At 43.9% G+C, this 25475-nt stretch overlaps 1 protein-coding gene across 1 annotated transcript in view; it reads left to right on the top strand.

Annotated features, from left to right (window-relative positions):
* LOC140192305 (guanine deaminase-like) overlaps positions 1 to 24716 on the top strand; it is a 75510-nt gene extending 50794 nt beyond the window's left edge. The window contains exons 12-14 of the mRNA XM_072249968.1: positions 15681 to 15799; positions 15897 to 15924; positions 21797 to 24716. Coding sequence (XP_072106069.1) covers positions 15681 to 15799; positions 15897 to 15924; positions 21797 to 21864 — 215 coding nt within the window. The 3' untranslated portion in view covers positions 21865 to 24716. The remainder of the gene's footprint in view (positions 1 to 15680; positions 15800 to 15896; positions 15925 to 21796) is intronic.
* The last annotated feature ends 759 nt before the right edge of the window (positions 24717 to 25475 follow it).

The raw sequence follows: 25475 nt of genomic DNA, 5'->3' as shown, positions 1-25475 counted from the left end.
CGACTGACCCCCAATAACTACTGGGACATTAAGGAACAGAGTTACAAGCAGATTAGGGAAAAGAGCAAAAAAAAGATCGTTGCTATGGGTGACTTGAAGTTCTCCAATGTAGACTTGATGCAATAAGTTTAGATGGTGCAGAATTTAATAGGTGCATCCAGGAGGTTTCTTAAATCAGCATGTAGGTCAAGGCAGTTTACTTATATAGCACATTTCAAACACAAGGCAGTGCAAAGCACTTTACATAGAACAAGATATAAGTCTTGATTTAAAAGAGCTTAAAGTTGTGGCAGACTTCAGATCCTCTGGAAGGTTATGTGGAGCATAGTAACTCAAAGCTGCTTCACCATGTTTAGTTTTGACCCTGGGGACAGAAAGCATAGATGACCTGAGAGCTCAGGAAGGTTCACAATGCAACGAGAGATCGGAGATGTATTTTGGCCCTAGACCATTCAGTGCTTTATAAACCAGAAGTAATATTTTGAAGTCAATCCTCTGATGGACAGGAAGCCAGTGTAGTGATCTGAGAACTGGGGTGATAAGTTCTACTTTCTTGGTCTTAGTGAGGACTCTAGCAGCAGTGTTCTGAATGAACTGCAGCTATCTGAGGATTTCTTACAGAGACCTGAGATGAGTTGATGAGATGAGACCTGAGTTTCTAGATGTTGCTGAGGCTTTTTAAGGCACTGGTGAGGCCTCACCTTGAGTATTGTGAACAGTGTTGGGCTCCTCATCTAAGAAAAGATGTGCTGGCATTGCAGAGGGTTCAGAGAAGGTTCACAAAGATGATTCCAGGAATGAAAGGGTTATCAGATGAGGAACGTTTGATAAATCTAGGTCTGTACTTGCTGGAATTTAGAAGGATGAGGGGGGAATCTCATTGAAAACTTTTGAATGTTGAAAGGCCTAGACAGAGTAGATATGGAAAGGATGTTTCTCTTGATGGGGGTGTCTGGGACAAAGGGCACAGCCTCAGGATAGTGAGGTATCCATTCAACAATGAGATGCGGAGAAATTTCTTTAGCCAGGGAGTGGTGAATTTGTGGAATTTATTACCACAGGCAGCTGTGGAGGCCAAGTTGTTAGGTGTATTTAAGACAGAGCTTGATAGGTTCTTGATTGGATATGACATCAAAGGTTACGGGGAGAAGGCTGGAGAGTGAGGCTTAGGAGGAGGAGAAAGGATCAACCATGATTGAATGGCGGAGCAGACTCGATGGGCCAAATGGGCCAATTCTGCTCCTATGTCTTATGATCTTACGGAATAGCATTTTTACAGGAGACAGGGTGGGATGAGCTATAGTCAAGATCATGTGGAAACCTGTAGGTTTATAAAAGATGTTAGTCGGCAGTTTGTCTCCAGAGATGGAGACAGAGGGATCAAGAAAGAGGAGAGAGGTGTCAGAAATGGACCAAGTGAACCTTAGGGCAGGGTGGCAGTTGAAGGCAAAGTGGATGAAATTGACGAGCTCAGTGTGGGTGCATGAAGCAGCACCAAGGCAATTGTCACTGTAGCTGAGGGGAGCTTTACCTGTGAAGGCTTGGAACATGGACTGATCTAATTAATAGGCATGCTCAGCTGTGGCTCACGTCGGTGCCTCTTGCTAGACCTCAGGTCTGGAGAAAGTGGAGATGCTGAAAGAAAAGTTGTTGAGGGTAAAGACCAGTTCTGCCAGATGAAAGACGGTGGTGGTAGAGGGGAACTGGTTGGTTCTTTTATTGAGAAAGAAGCGGTCAGGGCCAGGGAATTGAAAATTAGTGAGGAGATTAAGAGAATGAGAAGTGTTGCGGATGTAAGTGGAAGGGACTGGACCAAGGGGGACAGAGTGAAGTCGAAGTATGCAGACACAAGTTCAGTACGGCCGGAGCAGGCAGAGACAATGGGCCTATCTAGGCAGTCAGGTTTGTGAATCTTGGGTGGGAGGAAGAAGTGAACGGTGTGGGGTATGGGAACTATGAATTTGGTGGCAATGGATGGGAGTTCTCCAGAGATGATGAGGTTGGTGATGGTGTCAGAGCCAGTTTCCTGATGGTCCAAAGTGGGGTCCACTTCAACGGGTGGGTATGAGATGTCTGAGAGTTGCCGCCTGGCCTCAGCAAGGTAGAGGCCAGCTTGCCACAGTACAACAGCACACACAGTGTCTGTGGATTTGAAGTTAAGGATGTTATTGGTGCGGAGTGAGTAGAAGGCAGTGCATTCAGTGGGGATAAAGTTTGAGGAGGAGCGGGGACTGCTGAAGTCGAACTAGTTAATGTCTCATTGGAAATTCAAGATGAAAAGAACCAGAACAGGCAGAGAACCAGTGCGGAGCGTCCAAAAAGAGGAGGAGGGTGAGAGACGGAAGAAAGGGTGTCCGGTGAAGAGCCTTAAAAACCCAGTCTCTAGAAAAAAGAGGTACCGCCTAGCGGATCAGTCATCATGGGAGCGGTCGTTGTCGGAGTAGACTGAGGCAGAGTAGTAAGGCTTTGGCTTAACGTGGCTTTGGCGAGAACAGGCGGAGGCCAGGTAAGTAGGTAAATTCATTCCTTATTTCTTATTTAAATCTTGAGAGAATAGGGAGTATGTTTACAGAGCTAGTTTTCTGTTCTGGAGACTTTCAGCCTCCCTGTTGGCCACATCTGCACTCAGTGCATCGAGAAGAAGCTCCTTAGGGACTGTTCAATGACCTTCAGCTTGTTAGGGAAAGTGAAGCAGTGATAGACAGGAGCTACAGGGAGGTAGTCACCCCAAGGCTAGAAGAAATAGATAAATGGGTGACTGTCAGGAGATGGAAGGGAGAACATCAGATAGTGGATAGCACTCCTGTGGACTCCCCCCCCCCCCCCCCCCAATAATGAGTACTCCATTTTGAGTACTGGGGTGGGGCGAGGGAAACGACCTACCTGGGGGAAGTAACAGCTGCCGTGCCTCTGGCACAGAGTCTGGCCCTATGGCTCAGACGGGTAGGGAACTGAAGAGGATGGCAGCAGTGATAGGGGTCTCAATAGTCAGGGGACAGACAGGCAATTCTGTGGACGTGAAAAGGAAACATGGATTGTAGTTTGCCTCCCAGGTGTCAGAGTCCACAATGTTTCTGAATGTGTCCACAATATCCTGAAAAGGGAGGGTGAGCAGCCAGAAGTCATGGTACATATTGGTATCAACGACGTAGGTAGAAAAATGGAGGAGGTCCTGAAAACAGAATACAGAGAGTTAGGAAGGAAGCTGAGAAGCAGGACATCAAGAGTAGTAATCTTGGGATTTCTGGATAATTGGGCCCTCTTCAGGGGCAGGTGGGACCTGTACAAAAGGTACAGGTTGCACTTGAATCCAATGGGGATCAATAATCTTGCAGCAGGTTTACTAGAGCTGTTGGAAGTGGTTTAAATTAACATGTCAGTGGGTTAGGAAGCAGTATGATAAAGCTGACGATGAGTCAGTAGGCTTACAAGTAGATGATTTAAAGTAGTGCTTTAAAAGGGATAGAGGGAGTGGGAAGGGGAGGAGGGGTGGCATTACTGGTCAGGAATACTACTACAGCTAAAGACAGGGTGGGTAATGTAGCAGGATCCTCTTTTGAGTCAGTATGGGTGGAAGTCAGGAACAGGAAGGGAGCAGTTACTCTATTGGGGGTATTCTATAGTCATAGTCATAGTCATACTTTATTAATCCCGGGGGAAATTGGTTTTCGTTACAGTTGCTCCATAAATAATAAATAGTAATAAAACCATAGTTAAATAGTAATATGTAAATTATGCCAGTAAATTATGAAATAAATCCAAGACCAGCCTATTGGCTCAGGGTGTCTGACCCTCCAAGGGAGGAGTTGTAAAGTTTGATGGTCACAAGCAGGAATGACTTCCTATGACGCTCTGTGCTGCATCTCAGTGGAATGAGTCTCTGGCTGAATGTACTCCTGTGCCCACCCAGTACATTATGTAGTGGATGGGAGACATTGACCAAGATGGCATGCAACTTAGACAGCATCCTCTTTTCAGACACCACCGTGAGAGAGTCCAGTTCCATCCCCACAACATCACTGGCCTTACAAATGAGTTTGTTGATTCTGTTGGTGTCTGCCACCCTCAGCCTGCTGCCCCAGCACACAACAGCAAACATGATTGCACTGGCCACCACAGACTCGTAAAACATCCTCAGCGTCGTCCGGCAGATGTTAAAGGACCTCAGTCTCCTCAGGAAATAGAGACGGCTCTGACCCTTCTTGTAGACAGCCTCAGTGTTCTTTGACCAGTCCAGTTTATTGTCAATTCGTATCCCCAGGTATTTGTAATCCTCCACCATGTCCACACTGACCCCCTGGATGGAAACAGAGGTCACTGGTACCTTAGCTCTCCTCAGGTCTACCACCAGCTCCTTAGTCTTTTTCACATTAAGCTGCAGATAATTCTGCTCACACCATGTGACAAAGTTTCCTACTGTAGCCCTGTACTCAGCCTCATCTCCCTTGCTGATGCATCCAACTATGGCAGAGTCATCCGAAAACTTCTGAAGATGACAAGACTCTGTGCAGTAGTTGAAGTCCGAGGTGTAAATGGTGAAGAGAAAGGGAGACAAGACAGTCCCCTGTGGAGCCCCAGTGCTGCTGATCATTCTGTCGGACACAGTGTTGCAAGCACACGTACTGTGGTCTGCCAGTCAGGTAATCAAGAATCCATGATACCAGGGAAGCATCCACCTGCATCGCTGTCAGCTTCTCCCCCAGCAGAGCAGGGCGGATGGTGTTGAATGCACTGGAGAAGTCAAAAAACATGACCCTCACAGTGCTCGCTGGCTTGTCCAGGTGGGCGTAGACACGGTTCAGCAGGAAGACGATGGCATCCTCAACTCCTAGTCGAGCTGGTAGGTGAACTGGAGGGGATCCAAGTGTGGCCTGACCATAGGCCGGAGCAGCTCCAGAACAAGTCTCTCCAGGGTCTTCATGATATGGGAGGTCAATGCCACCGGTCTGTAGTCATTGAGACCGCTGGGGCGTGGCGTCTTCAGCACAGGGACGAGGCAGGACGTCTTCCACAGTACAGGAACCCTCTGGAGCCTCAGGCTCAGGTTGAATACATGGCAAAGTACTCCACATAGCTGAGGGGCACAGGCTTTGAGCACTCTGGTACTGAAACCATCCGGTCCTGCAGCCTTGCTTGTGTTGAGACGTTTCAGCTGTCTTCTCACCTGTTCAGCTGTGAAGCCCACTGTGGTGGTTTTGTGTGGGGAAGGGGTATAGTCATGAGAGCAGGGTTGGGCCCCCTGGTAGCAGCAGAGATACAGAGGAGCAGATTGGGAGGCAGATTTTGGAAAGGTGCAAAAATAACAGGGTTGTTATCATGGGTGACTTTAACTTCCCTAATATTGATTGGCACCTGATTAGTTCCAAGGGTTTAGATGGGGCAGAGTTTGTTAAGTGTGTCCAGGATGGATTCCTGTCACAGTATGTGGACAGGCTGACTACGGGGAATGCCATACTAGATCTAGTACTAGGTAATGAACTGGGTCAGGTCACAGATCTCTCAGTGGGTGAGCATCTGGGGGACAGTGACCACCGCTCCCTGGCCTTTAGCATTATCATGGAAAAGGATAGAATCAGAGAGGACAGGAAAATTTTTAATTGGGGAAGGGCAAATTATGAGGCTATAAGGCTAGAACTTGCAGGTGTGAATTGGGATGATGTTTTTGCAGGGAAATGTACTATGGACATGTGGTCGATGTTTAGAGATCTCTTGCAGGATGTTAGGGATAAATTTGTCCTGATGAGGAAGATAAAGAATGGTAGGGTGAAGGAACCATGGGTGATAAGTGAGGTGGAAAATCTAGTCAGGTGGAAGAAGGCAGCATATATGAGGTTTAGGAAGCAAGGATCAGATGGGTCTATTGAGGAATATAGGGAATCAAGAAAGGAGCTTAAGAAGGGGCTGAGAAGAGCAAGAAGGGGGCATGAGAAGGCCTTGGCGAGTAGGGTAAAGGAAAACCCCAAGACATACTTCTCTTCGGTATTCACCAATGAGAGGGAACTTGATGATGGTGAGGACAATATGAATGAGGTTGATGTTCTGGAGCATGTTGATATTAAGGGAGAGGAGGTGTTGGAGTTGTTAAAATACATTAGGACAGATAAGTCCCCGGGGCCTGATGGAATATTCCCCAGGCTGCTCCACGAGGTGAGGGAAGAGATTGCTGAACCTCTGGCTAGGATCTTTATGTCCTCATTGTCCATGGTAATGGTACTGGAGGATTGGAGGGAGGCGAATGTTGTCCCCTTGTTCAAAAAAGGTAGTAGGGATAGTCTGGGTAATTATAGACTAGTGAGCCTTACGTCTGTGGTGGGAAAACTGTTGGAAAAGATTCTTAGAGATAGGATCTATGGACATTTAGAGAATCATGGTCTGATCAGGGACAGTCAGCATGGCTTTGTGAAGTGCAGATCGTGTCTAACAAGCCTGATAGAGTTCTTTGAGGAGGTGATCAGGCATATAGATGAGGGTAGTGCAATGGATGTGATCTATATGGATTTTAGTAAGGCATTTGACAAGGTTCCACACAGTAGGCTTACTCAGAAAGTCAGAAGGCATGGGATCCAGGGAAGTTTGGCTAGGTAGGTTCAGAATTGGCTTGCCTGCAGAAGGCAGAGGGTTGTGGTGGAGAGATTGGAGGATTGTGACTAGTGGTGTCCCATAAGGATCTGTTCTGGGACCTCTACTTTTCGTGATTTTTATTAAAGACCTGGATGTGGGGGTAGAGGGGTGGGTTGGCAAGTTTGCAGATGACACAAAGGTTGATAGTGCAGAGGATTGTCGAAGATTGCAGAGAGACATTGATAAGATGCAGAAGTGGGCTGAGAAGTGGCAGATGGAGTTCAACCTTGAGAAGTGTGAGGTGGTACACTTTGGAAGGACAAACTCCAAGGCAGAGTACAAAGTAAATGGCAGGATACTTGGTAGTGTGGAGGAGCAGAGGGATCTGGGGTACATGTCCACAGATCCTTGTAAGTTGCCTCACAGGTAGGTAGGGTAGTTAAGAAGGCTTATGGGGTGTTTGCTTTCATAAGTCGAGGGATAGAGTTTAAGAGTTGCAATGTAATGATGCAGCTCTATAAAACTCTGGTTAGGCCACACTTGAAGTACTGTGTCCAGTTCTGGTCGCCTCACTATAGTAAGGATGTGGAAGTATTGGAAAGGGTACAGAGGAGATTTACCAGGATGCTGCCTGGTTTAGAGAGTATGCATTATGATCAGAGATTAAGGGAGCTAGGGCTTTACTCTTTGGAGAGAAGGAGGATGAGAGGAGACATGATAGAGGTGTACAAGATAATAAGAGGAATAGATAGAGTGGATAGCCAGCGCCTCTTCCCCAGGGCACCACTGCTCAGTACAAGAGGATATGGCTTTAAGGTAAGGGGTGGGAAGTTCAAGGGGGATATTAGAGGAGGGTTTTTTACTCAGAGAGTGGTTGGTGCGTGGAATGCACTGTCTGAGTCAGTGGTGGAGGCAGATACACTAGTGAAGTTTAAGAGACTACTAGACAGGTATATGGAGGAATTTAAGGTGGGGGGGTTATATGGGAGGCACAGTTTGAGGGTCGGCACAACATTGTGGGCCGATGGGCCTGTAACGTGCTGTACTATTCTATGTTCTATGTTCTATGATGGGTGTAACGTGAATGTAAGAAGGATAAGCCAATGATTGGGTACAAATGCAGACAGAGCAAAGAGTTAAATTGTACCACAGAGTCAAAATTCAAGAAGGCAAAGAATGCAGGAATGAAGGTGCTGTATTTAAATACGCGTAGCATTTTGAATAAGCTGGACAAACCCGTGGTGCAATTAGAGATTGGTTGGTGTGACGTTGTGGGCATCACTGAGTCGTGGCTGAAAGAAGGCTATAGTTGGGAGCTTAACATCAAAGTATATACTTTGTATCGAAAGGACAGGCAGGAAGGCATAGGTGGTGTTGTTCTGTTAGTAAGAGATGGAATTATGTCTTTATAAAGAGGTGACATAGGGGATTGGAAAATCAGGTTGGTGTCGGATTGCGAGAGAGAGAATTTGTTGAATTCCTTCTGCTTGTAACCTTTGAATCCATACTGCAATTTGAAAGGGAGAAGCTTAAGTCACATGAATCAGTATCTCAATGGAATAAAGCAAATTACAGAGGCATGAGAGAGGAGCTTGCCCAGGTGGACTGGAGGAGGATACTGGTGGGGATGACGGCACAGCAGAGATTTCTGAAATTTCTGGGAATAGTTCACAAGGCACAGGATAGATTTGTCCCACAGAAGAAGTTCTCAAATGGCAGGCGTAGTCAACCGTGGCTGACAAGGGAAGTTAAGGACTGCATAAAAGCCAAGGAAAAGGCATATGAGGTAGCAAAAGTGAGCAGGAAGTTAGAGGATTGGGAAGCTTTTAAAATCCAACAAAAGGCAACTAAAAAGCTATAAGAAGGGAAAAGATGAAGTATGAGGACAAACGAGCCAATAATATAAAGAAAGATACCAAACGTTTTTTTAGTTAAATAAAGAGTAGAACGGAGGTGAGAGTTGATATTGGACCATTGGAAAATGATGCTGGTGAGGTAGTAATGGGGGGACAAAGAAAGAGTAGATGAACTTAGTGGTACTTTGCATTGTATTCACTGTGGAAGACAGTAGCAGTGTGTCAGAGGTCCATGAGTGTCAGGGAGAAGGAGTGAGTGCCATTGCTATCACAAAGGAAAAAGCGCTAGTCAAACTCAAAGTCTTAGGGTGTATAAGTCATCTGGACCAGATGGACTACATCCCTGCGTCCTGAGAGAGGTTGCTGAAGAGATAATAGATGCATTGGTCATGATCTTTCAAGAATCACTTGATTCTGGCATGGTCCCAGAAGACTGGAAGTTTGCAAATTTCACTCCACTCTTTAAGAAGGGAGGGAGGCAAAAGAAAGAAAATTATAGGCCAGTTAGCCTAACCTCAATGGTTGGGAAAGTGTTGGAGTCTATTAGTAAGGATGAGTTTTCGGGCTACTTGGCGACTAATGATAAAATAAGTCAAAGTCAGCATGGTTTCTGTCAAGGGAAATCTTGCCCTACACATTTGTTAGAGTTCTTCGAGGAAGTGGCAAGCAGGGTGGACAAAGGAGAGGCAGTGGATGCCACTTACTTGGGTTTTCAGAGGCATTTGATAAGGTGCCATACACAAGATAAAATCCTATGGCATTACAGGAAAGATATTGGCATGGATAGAGGAATGACTGACAGGCAGATGGCAGCAAGTGGGAATAAAAGGGGCCTTTTCTAATAGGCTACCTGTAACTAGTGGTGTTCTTCAAGGGTCAGTATTGAGACTGCTACTTTTCACACTGTCAGTGATTTGGATAATGGAACTGATAGCTTTGAGGGTGGGTGGGTAGGCAGTACTGAGGAAACAATGTGATTGTAGCAGAACTTCGACAAATTAGAAGAATGGGCAAAAAAGTGGCAGATGGAATACAGTGTTGGGAAATGTACAAACATCAGAGGTGCAGAGGGACTTAGGAGTCCTCGTGCAAGACCCCTGGAAGGTTAATTTACAGGTTGAGTTTGTGGTAAAGAGGGCAAGTCTGTGAGTATATTGAAGGTGAAAGTTGGCTATTTCCTGATTGGTCAAGGCATCAAGGGATATGGTGAGAAGGCAGGTGTATGGGGTTGAGTGGGATCCAGGATCAGCCATGAAGGAATGGCAGTGTAGACTCAATGGGCTGAATGGCCTAATTCTGCTCCTGTGTCTTATGGTCTTATGGGTTTCTAGATGTTATAATTCTCAAAGCCTTTCATTATTTTATAGCCATTTATTGGTTCAACAATCAGCCTTCTGCTTTCTGGGAAAGTATTGATTTATACAGAAGGTGAAGAGTGATGAAACACTGTGTTCCTTTGATAACCAATGTTTACCATTCATTGATTTTGACCACTGGGGCTAAACAAACTCTGGTGGTGGAGGATGTGGCTGGTCAACATGACTGAGCAAAACCAGCCCTGCAAGTGTAGTACGCATCATGTACTCCAAGACCTTGCAGTACCTCAGCATCCTTTGTGTTCTTGCATGTAACTGCTGCCTCCTCCTGCTATATTGCATTTTCCTCCACAGCAAGAACTAAGCCCTTTAGGAATTCCATCTGAAAGCTGCATTCCCATGCTTACTGTCATCCCATGTCATCCCATCAGGGAAACAGTGAGAGAAAAAAGTCCTTTCATCCATTTTCCCCAGGGTGGCCACCCAGTCCACAGCCTTGGAGGTAGTGGGTCTTCAAGTACTGCTTCACGTCGTTTTATCAGTGCTGAGAGTTAGTGGAGGCAGAAATCGAAATGAGACTGAAAGAGTAGCTGGACGGCTGTGTGATGAGCCATAATCTACAGGACTCTGGATTAAGAGCTGGGAGTAGGATTAACGTAGAACATAGAACAGTACAGCTAGGGAACAGGCCATTTGGCCCACAGTGTTGTGCTGAACCAGCTAAAAAGCAAATCAAAAACAACCAAACCTTCCTACCTACGCCAAATTTATCCAGCCTTTTGTGACAGCACATGCCCTTTAAACCAGGCAGCATCCTGAAGAACCTCTTCTGCACTCTCTTCAAAGTCCCAAAAACCTTCCTATAATGGGGAGACCAGAGCTGCATGCAATACTCCAGATGTGGCGTAACCAGAGTTTTATATAGTCGCAACATACCCTTCTAACTTTGGAACTCAGTGCCTCGACTAATAAAAGCAAGCGTCCCATAAGCCTTCTTAACTGCCCTATCACCCTGTGTAGCCACTTTCAGCAGCTACAACTTGGATCCCAGTTCTCTCTGCTCAGCAACTCTGTTACGGACCTTGCCCTTTACATTGTACTCTCTCCTTGCCTTTGCCCTACCGAGGTGCAACACCTCACGTTTCTCTCAGTTAAGCTCCATCAGCCATTTCTCAGCCCATATCTGCAACTTGTGCTGCATTCTTTGTCAGTCCTCTACACTATCTACAACTCCGCCAATTCTGGTATCATCTGCAAATTTACTAGCCCACCCATCTACATCTTTATCCAGGTCATGTATATACATCACAAGCAGCAGGGGTCCCAGCAGAGAAGAACTCCACTAATTACAGACCTCCAGCTTGAATACCTAAATAGGTTTTTGGGCTGAAGTACATATGATTGATTGAATGACTTCCTCCTCTGCTCTAAATTTCCATGATACTGTGATGATCCAGTTACTTTATCAATGCTGGGGGGAGGCTTAGCCCGCACCGTCCTTTCAGACAATGATTTCCAGAAACCACCATTCTCTGGGTGAATGTTCTTTTTCTTATTTACTTTATCCTTCAAATGTAAAAGTAGATTTATTTTCAAATTACATATACTGTATTTCACCATATACAATCCTGAGATTCATTTTCTTGTGGGCATTCACAGTAAACGCAAAGAAACACAATGGAATCGATGAAAAACCACTCACAACAAAGACGGACAGACAACCAGTGTGCAAAAGACAACAGACTGTGCAAATCCAAAAACAGAAAGATCTGAATCAGAATCAGATTTAATATCACTGGCTTATGGCATGATTTTTGTTTTGTTTGAGGCAACAGTACATTGCAATCATAATAATAAATACAAACCATAAACTACAATAAGAAATACACATATTTTTAAAAATTAAATAAGTATTAGAAAATGAGAGCAAAAAAAAAGATACAGTGGATTTCTCTAATTGGGACAAATTTTGGCCCAATTAAGTGGCCTCCCAACTAGCCGGTTTCATGTAAATAGTGCAAAAGGTATAAAAAAGACAAACCACCATTTAACTAATAACAAATTATGTACTTAAATGAAGGACAGAACAAATTCGAACACTAGTTCTATAAAATTGTTTATTGGTTCCTAATAGTTATCAGCGGAGGAATTCATCCAGTGTGCTCTGCTGTTTTCTTTTGATTGACTGTAAATGAACAAAATCAGAGCAGACACCCAGTGCAGATAATAGACTGCCTTCGTACAATGCTTTCGATGGTTGCGTCTTCCGAATCTTCATTTTTTGTTGGAACATTCAGGGTGTTTGTCGATACCTTCAAATTCTTCGTAGTGCCTAAATTGTTGAAGTAGTGAAATCATTTCATTTTCACTCACAGCTGTTTCTGGCAGCTCCAAGCCCGATTGCTTAAAACCGTAGTGAGTAAAACAGTTCTGAATTGTCTTTCTCCTTATTTCTCACCATCTGTCAGTGACAAGAAACACTGCTTTTTGAACAAAAACACATGCAACTGATGCTATTTAAAAACTGTTCACTTGAAGTGCTGTGTAGTGTCTAACTGCCATGCAAGTGCACACAACTGAAGCTGGTTCAAACCTGTTCTGCAATAGCTTCCTGTCTCAGTTAAGCAGCATAGTATCCTAAATAAACAAAGGGAATCACTGCGATTTTCTTGATTAGTTTTTGTTTCTAAGTGTTGTTCTAAATTAACAGCTGTCTCGATTAACCAATAGCCAAATAACCAGAAGCCACTGTAGTGGAGTAGTGGACATGAGTTCATTGTCTGATGATGGGAGTCCTCAATGACAGATGCTGACGCATTGCCTCTGAGATTTAATGGATGCTGGGGAAGCTAGTGCCCATGATGATGGTAAATGAGTAAGCACTCAATATCAGGAACATGAGTTGTAGAGTCCTTAAAAGTTAGTCCATAGGTTGTGGAACCAGTTCAGTGTTAGGGTGAGTGAAGTTTCGTAAAGTTTCCCCTCTGGTTCAAGAGCCTGATGTTTGAGGGGAAATCAGTTTTTTTTCCTGAACCTGATGGTGTAAGTCCTGAAGCTCCTGCACCACTTCCTCAATGGCAGTAGTGAGAAGAAAGCATGACCCGGATGGTGGGGGTACTTAGATTAGATTAGATTATGAGGACACGCAGTCCTCTTTTATTGTCACTTAGTAATGCGTGCATTAAGAAATGATACAATATTCCTCCGGTGTGATATCACAGAAACACAGGACAGACCAAGACTGAAAAAACTAACAAAAACCACATAATTATAACATATAGTTACAACAATGCAACAATACCATAACTTGATGGAGAACAGGCCATGAGCACAGTAAAAAAGTTCAAAGTCTCTCGAAAGTCCCACATCTCGCGCAGACGGGAGAAGGAAGAAAACTTTCCCTGCCATGCCCGACCATGGTCCAACTCTGAGTCGTCCGAAAACTTCGAGCTCCAACCAGCCCTCCGACACCGAGTACCGAGCACCATCTCTGCCGAACACTTCGACCCCAGCCTTGGTTGCCAGCAGCAGGCAAAGCCGGAAATTTTGAGGCCTTCCCTCCAGAGATTCTCAATCGCACAGTAGCAGTGGCAGCGAACCGGGCATTTCAGGAATTTCTCCATATGTTCCTCTGTGCCTTCTCACGTCTGTCTCCATGAAATCAGAATTGTGCACGGCATCCTACTTACCAATACGATATCATTTCACCAGAGAGCTGCGCGCGCTGCCATCTTCTCCTCCCACCTTGATGACGGATGCTGCTTTCTTGTGACAATGCTTCTTGGAGATGTGCTCAATGGTGGGGAGGGTTTTAACCAAAATGGGCTGGGTTGCATCCATTACTTTTGGTAGGCTTTTCCATTTGAGAGCATTGGTGTTTCCATACCAGAGCATGATGCAACCAGTCAGTATACCTTTCACCGCACCTCTATAGAAGCTTTTCAGAGTTTTAGATAACATGCCGAATCTTTGCAAACTTCTAAGAAAATGGAGTTGCTGCTACACCTTCTTTGTAATGGGAGTTGCATGCTGGAACCAGGGCAGGTCCTCTGAAATGATAACAACGAGGAATTTAAAGTTGCTGAACCTCACCACCTCTGATCCCCTGATGATTCAGCCTAACAGCAGTGTTATCAGAAAACTTAAATATAGCGTTGCAGCTATACTTAGTCTCACAGTCATAAGCTTAAAGCAAATAGAGCAGGGGGCTAATCTCACAGCTTTGTGGTGCACCTGCGCTGATGGAGATTGTGGAGGACATGTTGCCGATCTGAACTGCGAGAGAAGACATCGAGGACTCAGCTGTACAAGGATGTGTGGAGCCCTGGGTTTGGATTTACTGATTAGTTTTGAGGGGTTGATAGTGTTGAATGCAGAGCTGCAATCAGTGAGGAGCATCCTGATATATGCATCTTCAAAGGCTAGGTGTTTCAGGTTGAGTGAAAAGCCAGTGAAATGGCAGCTGCTGTTGACCTGTTGTAATGGTAGGCAAATTGGAGAGGATCCAAGTCACTTCTGAGGCAAGAGTTGATAAGTTTCATCACCAGCATCTCCAAGCACTTCATCACAATGAATGTAAGTGCAACTGGATCATTGTAATTGAGTCAGGTTGCCATATTCTCCTTGGGCACTGGTATAATAGAACCTGCTTAAAGCTGGTGGGTATCAGAGAAGCAAGAGGTTAAACAACCTCTCTAGTATCTATTAAGCATTCCGCTTCAAGGTAACAATCCTGTCTATTCGTTTAATTTTTCATTTAGTGAGACAGCGCAGAGTAGGTTCTTCCGGCCCTTCGAGCTCTGCCATCCCGGCAATCCCCAACAACCCCGATTTAGCCTTAACCTTCCTTTTCAAATCGTTTTATTGCATTCTAATCAGTTAAATGAACATATCAATAATAACAATACCAAGAGAACAGGATTACAATAATAGCAATCATATATACAAACGTAAGTTTCAAATATCATATCCAGACAGGTCCTCCCGATCTCTCGATAATTGAAACCGAAAAAAAAGTTCAAAAGAATTGTTCAAGAAAAAAAAAACAAAAAGAAAAAACCCCTAAGCTAAGCAGAAAACAAAACAGAAAAAAAAAACTGGGCTGCCATAATTTGTCAATTATAATTAATTATTCTGTCCTTGACTCCGTTGCTCCTTCCATAAACAATTAGATATTAGGAAAAAGGATTCAAAAAGAAAATCAACTTAAGTTATATATATGTCAAAAGATAAATTAGCCCATTTTTATTCCCATATAAACCCTATGTGTGACAGATGTAATTCTGAGGTTGCTTCTTTAACCCATATGTTTTGGTCCTGCCCTCTTTTGAAAAAATACTGGAAAGATATCTTTGGTATTGTTTCAGCAGTTTTATATATTGATTTACAACTCCATCCTATTACTGCAATTTTTAGATTACCAATGATTGATTCTAATTATTTATCATCTTCAACCTGCCGTTTGATAGCATTTGTTACGCTGATGGCCAGAAGATCCATTTTATTTAAATGGAAAGATTTTGATCCCCCTACTACATTTCAATGGTTTTCTCAAACTATAGCTTGTTTAAACCTAGAAAAAAAATGAGGAGTAGCACAGTTAATTCCTTGATCAAATTTGAGGAAACTCGGGAGTCCTTTATTCAATATTTCCATACATATGACAAGTTGATTTAGCCCTAACCTAACCATGGGACAATTTACAATGACCAATTAACCTACATGGTATATCTTTGAACTGAGGGACAAACCAGAGCACCCGGGAAAAAACTACGCATTCCACAGGGATGCCGTACAGACACCTTACAGAGGACACCGGATTTGAACTTTGAGCTGTTATAGTGTCGCACTAACTGCTATGCTACCGAGGCTCCGGCCCTTCATGTAACTGTGTTCCCTTTTATAAATTATACACGTTCTTTATGGAGGATAATTTTGCTTTTTACAGCTTTGGGCCTCGATAAGCTGACGGGAAACTTTGAGGTGGGAAAGGACTTTGATGCTATTCTGATCAACACTGGCATCCCAAGCTCTCCGTTTGAAATATCTCCTGAGGACACCCTGATGGTAAGGATTCTGTGAACCCATTCCTAAGCAAAGTTGGAAAGCATTTCAGCGTTTGTGTTTTCACATGTCACTGAATTTCTCTTTGCTGATTTTACAGGATATCTTTCAGAAGTTTCTATTCTTAGGTGAGTTGTGAAACAATTTAATTACAAATGCCACTTCAATTTCATTAAACTATAAGCATTAGTTGACTCACTTTTAAACAACACACACTACATGCTGGAGGAGCTTAGCAAGTCAAAGTTTGCCTTTTTTAAAATACTGTTTAAAACCTCATTCTTTCCTTAGCTTGTAGCTAATTTCCTAATATTTCCTTACAGCTTGATGTCAAATTTTATTTTTTAACTTCAGAAGCTTTGTGACAGCACTGAAGATGGTATAGAAATAATTAACAAGGACATTGCCAGGGAACAAAACAGGAAAGATTAGTCAAGACAAATTTAATTTCAGATTTAGCAGAATCAGATTTATTATCACTGATAAATCAATGATGTCAAATTTGGTGTTTTGCGGTAGCAGTACGATGTAAATACATAAAAATTATTATAAATGTGAAAAAGAACCAAATAGGGCAATTAAATGAATATTTATTTCACACTGCTAAAATAGCCTTCTGTAGGTCGCACCTGGACTTGTATAGTTCTGGATCACTGGTCTTGAATACTACAGATCTAGTCGTCACCAGATTATGAATCTCCTGGCTCATCCACAGCTTTTTGGTTTAGGTATGTTTGATATGTTCTCAAAGACAGATTTATCTACACAGGTCTTCATGAAGTCTTGATGAAGTTGGTGACAACTGTGGCATATTCATTCAGATTCGAAGATGAATCCCTGAATATTGTCCAGTCCACGGACTCAAAACAATCCTCCAAGCACTCCTCCACCTCCCTTGACCACATTTTCTTGGTCCTCACCACTGGTACTGCCGTCTTCAGTCTCTGCCTATAAGCCAGAAGTAGTTGTACAGCCAGCCAAGCGTTCTTGATGGTTGTATAACATTGGTCAAGTGTGTTGGCTCCTCTAGTTCCACAGGTCATATGTTGGTTCAGAGACAGAGTCATGGATTGAAAGCTGCAGACAGATTGATCTGAATGACGTTATCAGCTGCTCATAGACTAAATACTGTAAATTTCTGTACTTCCATGATTGGCTGTTCTGCACTGGTCAAATAGCTTGGGATGTCTTTCTGGTTGCTTGCTTTTATTAGTCAAGGCATTGAGTTCAAAAGTCAGGATATTATGTTGCAACTTTATAAAACTCTGGTTCGGCCACATCTGGAGTAATACCTACAGTTCTGGTTGCCCCACCATAGGAAGTATGTTGAGGCTTTGGAGAGAGTGCAGAAGAGGTTGACTGGGATGCTGCCTAGTTTAGCAGGCATGTGCTATCACAAGAGGTTGGATAAATTTGGGTTGTTTTCGCTGGAGCTCTGGAGGCTGAGGGGATAGGCTTACAAGACTATGAGATGCATAGATTGAGTGGACAGAGAGTATCTGTTTCCTAGAGTTGAAATGTTTAATACCAGATGGTGGAGGATGCTGTGAATGATGTGTTGGATGTGGAGGCTCATGGGATGGTGATGTAAGTGAGGACAAGAGAACTGTATCCCTGTTAAGGTGGCAGGAAGGTGAGGGTAAGTGTATATGTCTGGGAAATGGAGGAAATGTGGGTAAGGGCAGCATCAATGGCAGAGGAAGGGAACCCCGCTTGTTGAATGAGACATATCTGATGTTCTGGAAAGGAAAGCCTCATCCTAGGAACAGGTGTAGTCGAGGCAAAAGAATTGAGAAAAGGACATGCTATTTTTACATGTTGGGAAGCGGTACAGTCAAAGTAACCATGGAATCAATAGGTTTATAAAAGGTATCGATGGACAATTTGTCTCCAAAGAGAACAAGAAAGGGGAGAGAGATGTTAGAAATGGACCAAGTGAATTTAAGGGTAGGATGGAAGTTGATTTAATAGATGAGCTCAACATGGGTGCATGAATCAGCACCAATGCAGTAATCAATGTATCATCAATGTAGAAAGAACTGGGGTGTATTGCCAGGGAAGGCTTGGAACATGGACTGTCCCACGTAGTTGATAAAACAGCAGGCAGAGCTAGGGCCCATCCAGAAGCCCATGGCTACACCCTGAGTTTGTAGAAAGTGGGAGGAGCCAAAAGAAAAATTGTTGAGTGTGAGGACAGTTCCATCGGTCAGAGGAGGGTGGTGGTGGAGATGGTTAGGTCTGTTGTTGGGAAAGAAGTAGAGAGCTTTAAGGTCTACTGGATGGGGGATAGAAGTGCATAGGGACTGGACATCCATGGTGAAAAAGGGGCAGTCATGTCCAGGGAATTGAAAATTGTTGAGATCGAGAGCATGTGAAGTGTTGCAGATGTAGGTGGGAAAGGACAGAACCAAGGGGGTAAAATGGAATTGAGCTTTGCGGACGCAGGCTCAGTGGGGCAAGAGTAAGCAGAAACAATGGGTGTACCTGGACAATCAGGTTTGTGGATCTTGGGTAGGAGGTTGAAATGAGCAGTGCAGGGTAAGGGAACTACAAGTCCGGTGGCATTGGATGGGAGATTTCCAGAATTGACGGGGTTGGTGATGGTGCAGGAGACAATGGTCTGATGGATTAAGGTACTTAAAGAGAGGTGTAGTGACAGAATTACAGAGCAGCTTGACCCCCATCTCCATTAACTAAAGCATACATACAAGTCTACAAAGATCACAGAGTTTTGAATCATAGGCACCTAAGACCATAAAATATAGAAGCAAAATTAGGTCATTCAGCCTCATCTAATCTTCTCCATCATTCAATCTTGACTGCTCTTTTTCAACCCCATTCTCCTGCGTTCTCTCTGTAACCCTTAACCGCCCACACACACACACACACACACACACACACACACACACACACACTAATCAAGAATGTATCAATACCTAAATGCATCAATGACTGGGCATATCGATCCCTCTGTAACAACAAATTCCACAGATTCACTACTGTCTGGCTGAAGAAATCCCTCTTCTTACAGCATGGAATGAAGTTGTTTGGCCCATCAAGTTGGTGCTGACCACCAAGCACCCATGTACACTAATCCCATTTTATACTTTCCACATTCCCATCAACTCCCCACCCCCAATTCAAACTATGCATTTTACTGCCCATTACGCCACTGGTGTTTAGGGCAGCAATGGAGGTCCTCCATCTCTGGTAGTGTTCAGGGCTCCCTTCATCGTGTCAGTATCTTCCTCTTGGATTCAAACTAGATACTAGGGACAATTTACAGTCATCAATTAACTGCATGCCTTTAGGACAGGGAAAGAAGCTGGAGCTCCCAGAAGGAACTCCTGACTCAAGGGAGGAAGCGCAGACTCCAGACAGACACTAGCTGAGTTCAGCTTTGAGCCAGAGACAGTGGAGCCGTGAGGCAGTAGCTATACTAACTGTGCTGCCGTGCTGTCTGATCACAGAACCAGAGAAGGCTGCAGGGATTATCAGGACACTAAGACCATGAAGGATTTTTATAAATCAGCTGTTACCAGACCGGGAGCCAGGGTCGGTCAACAGGAGCTGATATGTGAAAAGGGCTTGGTGCAGCTGAGGGCCTCTTACTGAGGGATCAGCAGTGGAAAGGGTGGGCAACTTCAAGTTCCTGGGAGTCACCATCTCAGAAGATCTATCGGGGACCAACTCATTGACGCAATCATGATGACGGCACGCCAGCAGCTCTACTCAGTAAGTGTTTCAGGAGAATTAGAACGTCACCAGACTGCTACAAAATTCTGTACTGAATTGACTTTATTACTTACATCCTGCACATTCATGAGGAGTGAAAATCTTTACGTTACGTCTCCATCTAAATGTGCAATTTATAGTAATTTGTAATAAATAGTATGTACAACAGGACAGTCAATATAACATAGAAATACAACTGTATCAGCATGAGTTAATCAGTCTGATGGCCTGGTGGAAGAAGCTGTTCCGGAGCCTGTTGGTCTTGGCTTTTATGCTGCGGTGCCATTTCCCGGTTGGTAGCAGCTGGAACAGTTTGTGGTTGGGGTGACGCAGGTCCCCAATGATCCTTCATGCCCTTTTTACACACCTGTCACTCTAAATATCCTGACTAGTGGGAAGTTCACATCCACAGATGTGCTGGGCTGTCCGCACCACTCTCTGCAGAGTCCTGCGATTGAGGGAGGTACAGTTCCCATACCAGGCAGTGATACAGCCAGTCAGGATGCTCCCAATTGTGCCCCTGTAGAAAGTTCTTAGGATCTGGAGGCCCATACCAACTACCGTCTGAGGTGAAAGAGGTGCTGTTGTGCTTCTATCACCACACAGCCAATATATACAGACCATGTGAGATCCTTAGTGATGTGTATGCCGAGGAACATAAAGCTGTTCACCCTCTCAACTCCGGATCCACTGCTGTCAATAGGGGTTAACCTTTCTCCATTCCTCCTGTATTCCACAGCCAGCTCCTTTGTTTTTGCAACATTGAGGGAGAGGTTGTTTTCTTATTACCACTGTATCAAGATGATGACTTTTTCTCTGTAAGCTGCCTCATAATTATTTGAGATTAGGCCAATCGATGTAGTATCATCAGTAAATTTAATTAGCAGATTGGAGCTGTGGGTGGCAGCACAGTCATGGGTATACAGACAGTAAAGGAGGGGGCTTAGTACACAGCTCTGAGGGGTTCCTGTGTTGAGGGTCAGAGGGGCAGAGGTGAGGGAGCCCACTCTTACCACCTGCTGGCGATCTGACAGGAAGTCCAGGTTCCAGCTGCACAAGGTAGGGTGAAAGCTGAGGTCTTTGAGCTTCTTGTCAAGCCTGGAGGGAATTATGGTGTTGAATGCTGAACTGTAGTCGAAGAACAGCATTCTCAAATAAGCATTGTCCTTCTCCAGATGTGTAAGGATGGTGTGCAGAGCTGTGGCTATTACAGCATCTGTCGATCAGTTGTGTTGGTAGGCAAATTGTAGGGGGTCCAGTGTGGGTGGTAGCATGCTGCAGATGAAGTCCTTGACCAGCCTCTCAAAACATTTGCTTATTATTGAGGTGAGTGTGACAGGACGTCAGTCATTCAGACACGTTCCTGACTGACCTCTGGGGGACAACATCCTCGATGCACTTCCAGATGAAGCTCATGACCCCATCCGTGAACTCCAAGACGTCCTCATTATGAAAGACATTCCAGTTGACGTCGTCAAAGCAGTCCTGTAGCATGGAGACCGATTGTACATGTACAAAGGAGAGCACTCTGAGTGCTGCATCACAGCCTGATATGGAGACGCCAAAACACAGGATCGCAAGAAGCTGCAGAGGCTTGAGGCCTCAGCTGGCTCCACCATGGTACAAGGCTTCTCATCACTGAGTTCATCTTCAAGACGGAGTGCCTCAGGAAGGTGGCATCCATCATTAAGAAGCCTCATTATCCTGGTCATGGTTATTGTTACTAATGTCAGGGTGGAGGTACAGGATCCCAAAGACACCCACGGTGACTTAGGACCAGCTTCTTCTCCTCCACCATTATATTTCTGGATGGTTCATGAACCCAATAGCACTACCTCATTATTCCTTTTTATATGCACTGTTTATTTATTTTCTGTAATTTATAGATTTTTATGTTTTTGCATTGTACTGCTGCAACAAAGCAATGAATTTCGCGTCATATGTCAGTGACAATAAATCTGATTCTAAAGTTAGGATACGGGTAGCAAAGTGTGGATCAGCTCAGGTTTAAGGAGGAATGAAATCCATGAGCTCAATTTTCCTTAATCCAGAATCACAAGCTCAGCATTCCCAAATCCTGTATTTACTTCAAGAAACTAGAAGGTTTTTTCATGTGAGAACATCATTGCATTGCAGACCATTGCAGTGGAAGCAGACTGAAGAGTCAACAGCATTTTGCTTAGTATAGAAAGACCATTTCCTTTTACAGTTAACCATTCCAGAATGAAAATGTGCTTCATTCCTTTGATATTTGTGTTGTTACAGGAGACGACCGGAACATGTCGGAGGTCTATGTGGCTGGCAAGCAAGTGTTTCCTTTTTCCAGAGCCTAGTTTAAGAATCACAGAACACAGGCATTGATAGATAATCTGTCCAATCACAGGGAGCCTCTGATATATAAGAGGCATCTTTGTCCTGCTATACACACTTGCTTGCTTACTGAGCTGACATTTAAAAAAAATATCTAAGGCTTTAAATGACAATTTCTTTCAGCCAGACTAATTCACATTTGCACCTTAGGTTTGGCGCTCTGCAGAGTTTCAGCTGTAACATTTCCCCTTGGCTTTTTTGGATTATTTTGCTCCTTCCATTGGCTTTCCCATTGATGTGAACCTCACTGACAGGGGTTCACATCATCCCTTGGAAACTGGGAGCAGGACAGGTCTGGCATTTCCTAATTCAGGACTGTGAGCTCAGTCTTCCCAAATCCTAGGATTGTGATCTTGGTATTATCTAATTCCAGGATGCTGAGCTCAGTCACACTTCCTGAGGACTGCCTTAGGAAAGGAAAGCTGACATAGGACTGAAAGATGTAACACAAGCATTTGCAGAGACAGGGAGTGTGATAGAGCACAGAGAGTGAAAATAGTTTCTTTTTCTTTTTAAATAATTAAGAATGTGAGAAATAGGAGTAGATGGAAACAATAAAGCCCCTGGAATCTGCTCCCACTTTCAGTTGGATTATAGAGTCATACAGGAATAGAGCACTCAAACTGAACCGTTGTTAATTGTTTCATATTGATACATGTATTGAGACAGAGTGAAGGTTTTTGCTTGCCATCCTTCAGATCATTCCATGTATCGAGATTGTGCAAAAGGGAAAACAATCAGGATGCAGAAGGTAGTATTGTGGTTACAGAGAAAGTGCAGGGGTAGACAAAGGGATTTAAGACAAGAGTGGAGAGATTTATTAGCGACCTGAGGGGAAATATTTTGTCCATGCTACCCAGGATGTCCATTTGCCCACATTTGGCTCGTATCCCTCTAAACCAGGGGTTCCCAACCGGGAGTCCACGAACCCCTCGGTTAATCATTGGCATCCATGTTATCAAAAAAGGTTGGAAACCCCTGCTCTAAACTTCCCCCATCAATGTACCTATCTGAATACACTTTAAATATTGTTAATGTACCTGCCTCAACCATTTCCTCTGGCAGTTCATTCTACACGAATGAAAAAGTTGCCCCTGAAATTCCTATTAAATCTTTCCCCCATTATCTTAAACCTATGCCATCTAGCTCTTGATTTGCCATGACTAGGTAGATAGGCAGATCATCTTTAGCATATAAGTGGGGCTAACAGTAGGATGGAAACTGTCCTTAAGCCTGGTGGTACATGTTCTCAAGCGTTTGTATCTTCTGCCCAGTGGAGGAGGGGGGGGGGTGGATGAGAGAATGAGAATGACTGGGGTATAGGAGGGGTCCTGCTTTTCCAAGACAGCAAGAAGTATAGACAGAGTCAGTCGAGGGGAGGCTGGTTTGCATGATGGACTGGGCTGCATTCACAATTGCCAGCTACATCCTTTGGTTTCTAACTCTTCTGGTAATCCCCCAATTAACCTCCTCTGCCGAGAAATGTACAACTCCATTTCTCCAGGCTCCCTGGGTAACCAAAGTCTCTCATCCCTGGGACCATCCCGCTTGATCTGCCCTGTATCCTGGTCAAAACTTTAATATTCCTCTTAAGGCAAAGTGCTTGGAATCAGACAGTCAAATCATGTGTAATTGTGTATAAAGGTTTAAATGCATTCTGCAATTCTACAGCTGGTGTCTCAGTGAATGAAAACTTGTGTAACTGTTGAAGATTTCCTGATTGGTTTGAGGAAGTGGGTGTACTGGGGGTGGAGGAGCAAGTAGTCCAACAGCAATAACAACAATAGCATCCAATTATAACAACTCTCTTAACCCATCCAAAAGCAATGATACTGAACTGCAAAAGTTATAACATGGCGGAAGACTTGGTCAAGGAGATAGGTTTAGAGAGAGAGTATCAGAACTTTGAGTCTTGCTAGTTGAAGGCATGGGCAACAAAGGTGGATTGAATTAGTTTGGAAATGCTGTGGCTAGAACAAATAAGCCATTAATTATCTAATAAAATAAATTATTTTATACTGCTGAAGTAAATGACAGAGATATAGTAGGATAAGGGCAGGAACTAGGGTCTAGCTTAAGCCTGTAAGTAATTGGCATGAACTGCAATGCAAGCAACAGAATTTTTGAATGACTTGAATTTTCCAGAATCAAAGTTATGGTGACTGAATTGTACAGTGTTTGAACAGTCATACTAATGGCAATAAGTCTATGGATGTACTGAGGCAGGAGCTGAAGCAGATAACTAAGGTGTGACATGATAGTGCAAATATGGATCAAACATTCAGCTCAATTGACGGCAACAAATTTGAACAATGTGATTTGGTTCCAAGCTATGCAAACCAAAAGCAAATTATTTAAATGAATTTGAAACCCCATAAACAAATTTACCCTTCAATTACATAAAAACAGAATAGTACTTACATTGCCTTGCTCTTTTCACGTTAAGATATTGAGGTCTCCCTTTGTACTAAGCCACATGCCAGGTTGTAACACTGCAATGAAGAATGTGGGCAGCTGTGTAACTATCTAATGGTAGGAAAGGAAACATGAGAAGAACTTGGATTCAAGCACAAATGTGGAATATAGAGGGAAAAGGTTTATGTTTTTAAAGCTACGTCTTTGTTTGTTTCCATTGCAAATTCATGTTGTCAATCAAGACACAACTGGTTTATACACTGGCATGTACCTATTAAAAACTTTGCAAAGTGGCATATCTGTATTGTTTAAGCAAGCATGATATTTTCATTGATCATTAAAATGCTCTGTCTTTTATGTCAAATAAAAACTGTTGTTACAGAAATTTAAGAGCTTGAAATGCTATTGAAATATGTCTGTTGTGTCAGTATTGCAGTGAAGTACAAAACTAAATGCTCGCATCATCCAAGAGCAAATGTGCAACCTTAACTTGAATCAAACTAACTTCAGGCTCAATCACATCATCTGAATCAAGATAGGAACTAACTGTGGACCCGTCACAGATCATTATGGGCATCAGTAATAAGAGCCTGACACCACTCTCAAAATGATGGAGGAACTCAGCAGGTCAGGCAGCATCTATGGAGAAGAATAAAAAACACAAAATAATCTGCAGATGCTGGGGTCAAAGCAACACTCACAACACGCTGGAGGAACTCAGCAGGTCAGACAGCATCCGTGGAAAAGATCGGTTGACGTTTCGGGCCAGAACCCTTCGTCAGGACTGTAGGGGGAAGGGGCAGGGGCCCTATAAAGAAGTTGGGGGGAGGGTGGGAAGGAGAAGGCTGGTAGGTTCCAGGTGAAGAACCAGTAAGGGGAAAGATAAAGGGGTGGGGAGAGGGAGGCAGGGAGGTGATAGGCAGGAAAGGTGAAGAAAGAATAGGGGAAAACACAATGGGTAGTAGAAGGAGGCGGAACCAAGAGGGAGGAGGTAGGCAGCTGGGGGAGGGTGCTGACAAAGGTGGTGCTATAGTAGTCTGGCAGACGGACCTCTACCTCACTGAGGCCAAACGGCAGCTCTCTGACACCTCCTCTTATTTATCCCTGGAACAGGACCCCACCAAAAAACATCAAACCATTGTCTCCCGTACCATCACCG

This window comes from Mobula birostris, unplaced genomic scaffold (assembly GCF_030028105.1).
Source record: "Mobula birostris isolate sMobBir1 unplaced genomic scaffold, sMobBir1.hap1 scaffold_1124, whole genome shotgun sequence".
In the NCBI taxonomy this organism is placed as follows: domain Eukaryota; kingdom Metazoa; phylum Chordata; class Chondrichthyes; order Myliobatiformes; family Myliobatidae; genus Mobula; species Mobula birostris.
Note: the sequence above shows the minus strand (reverse complement) of the source record. Positions and strands in the feature narration are given on the sequence as shown.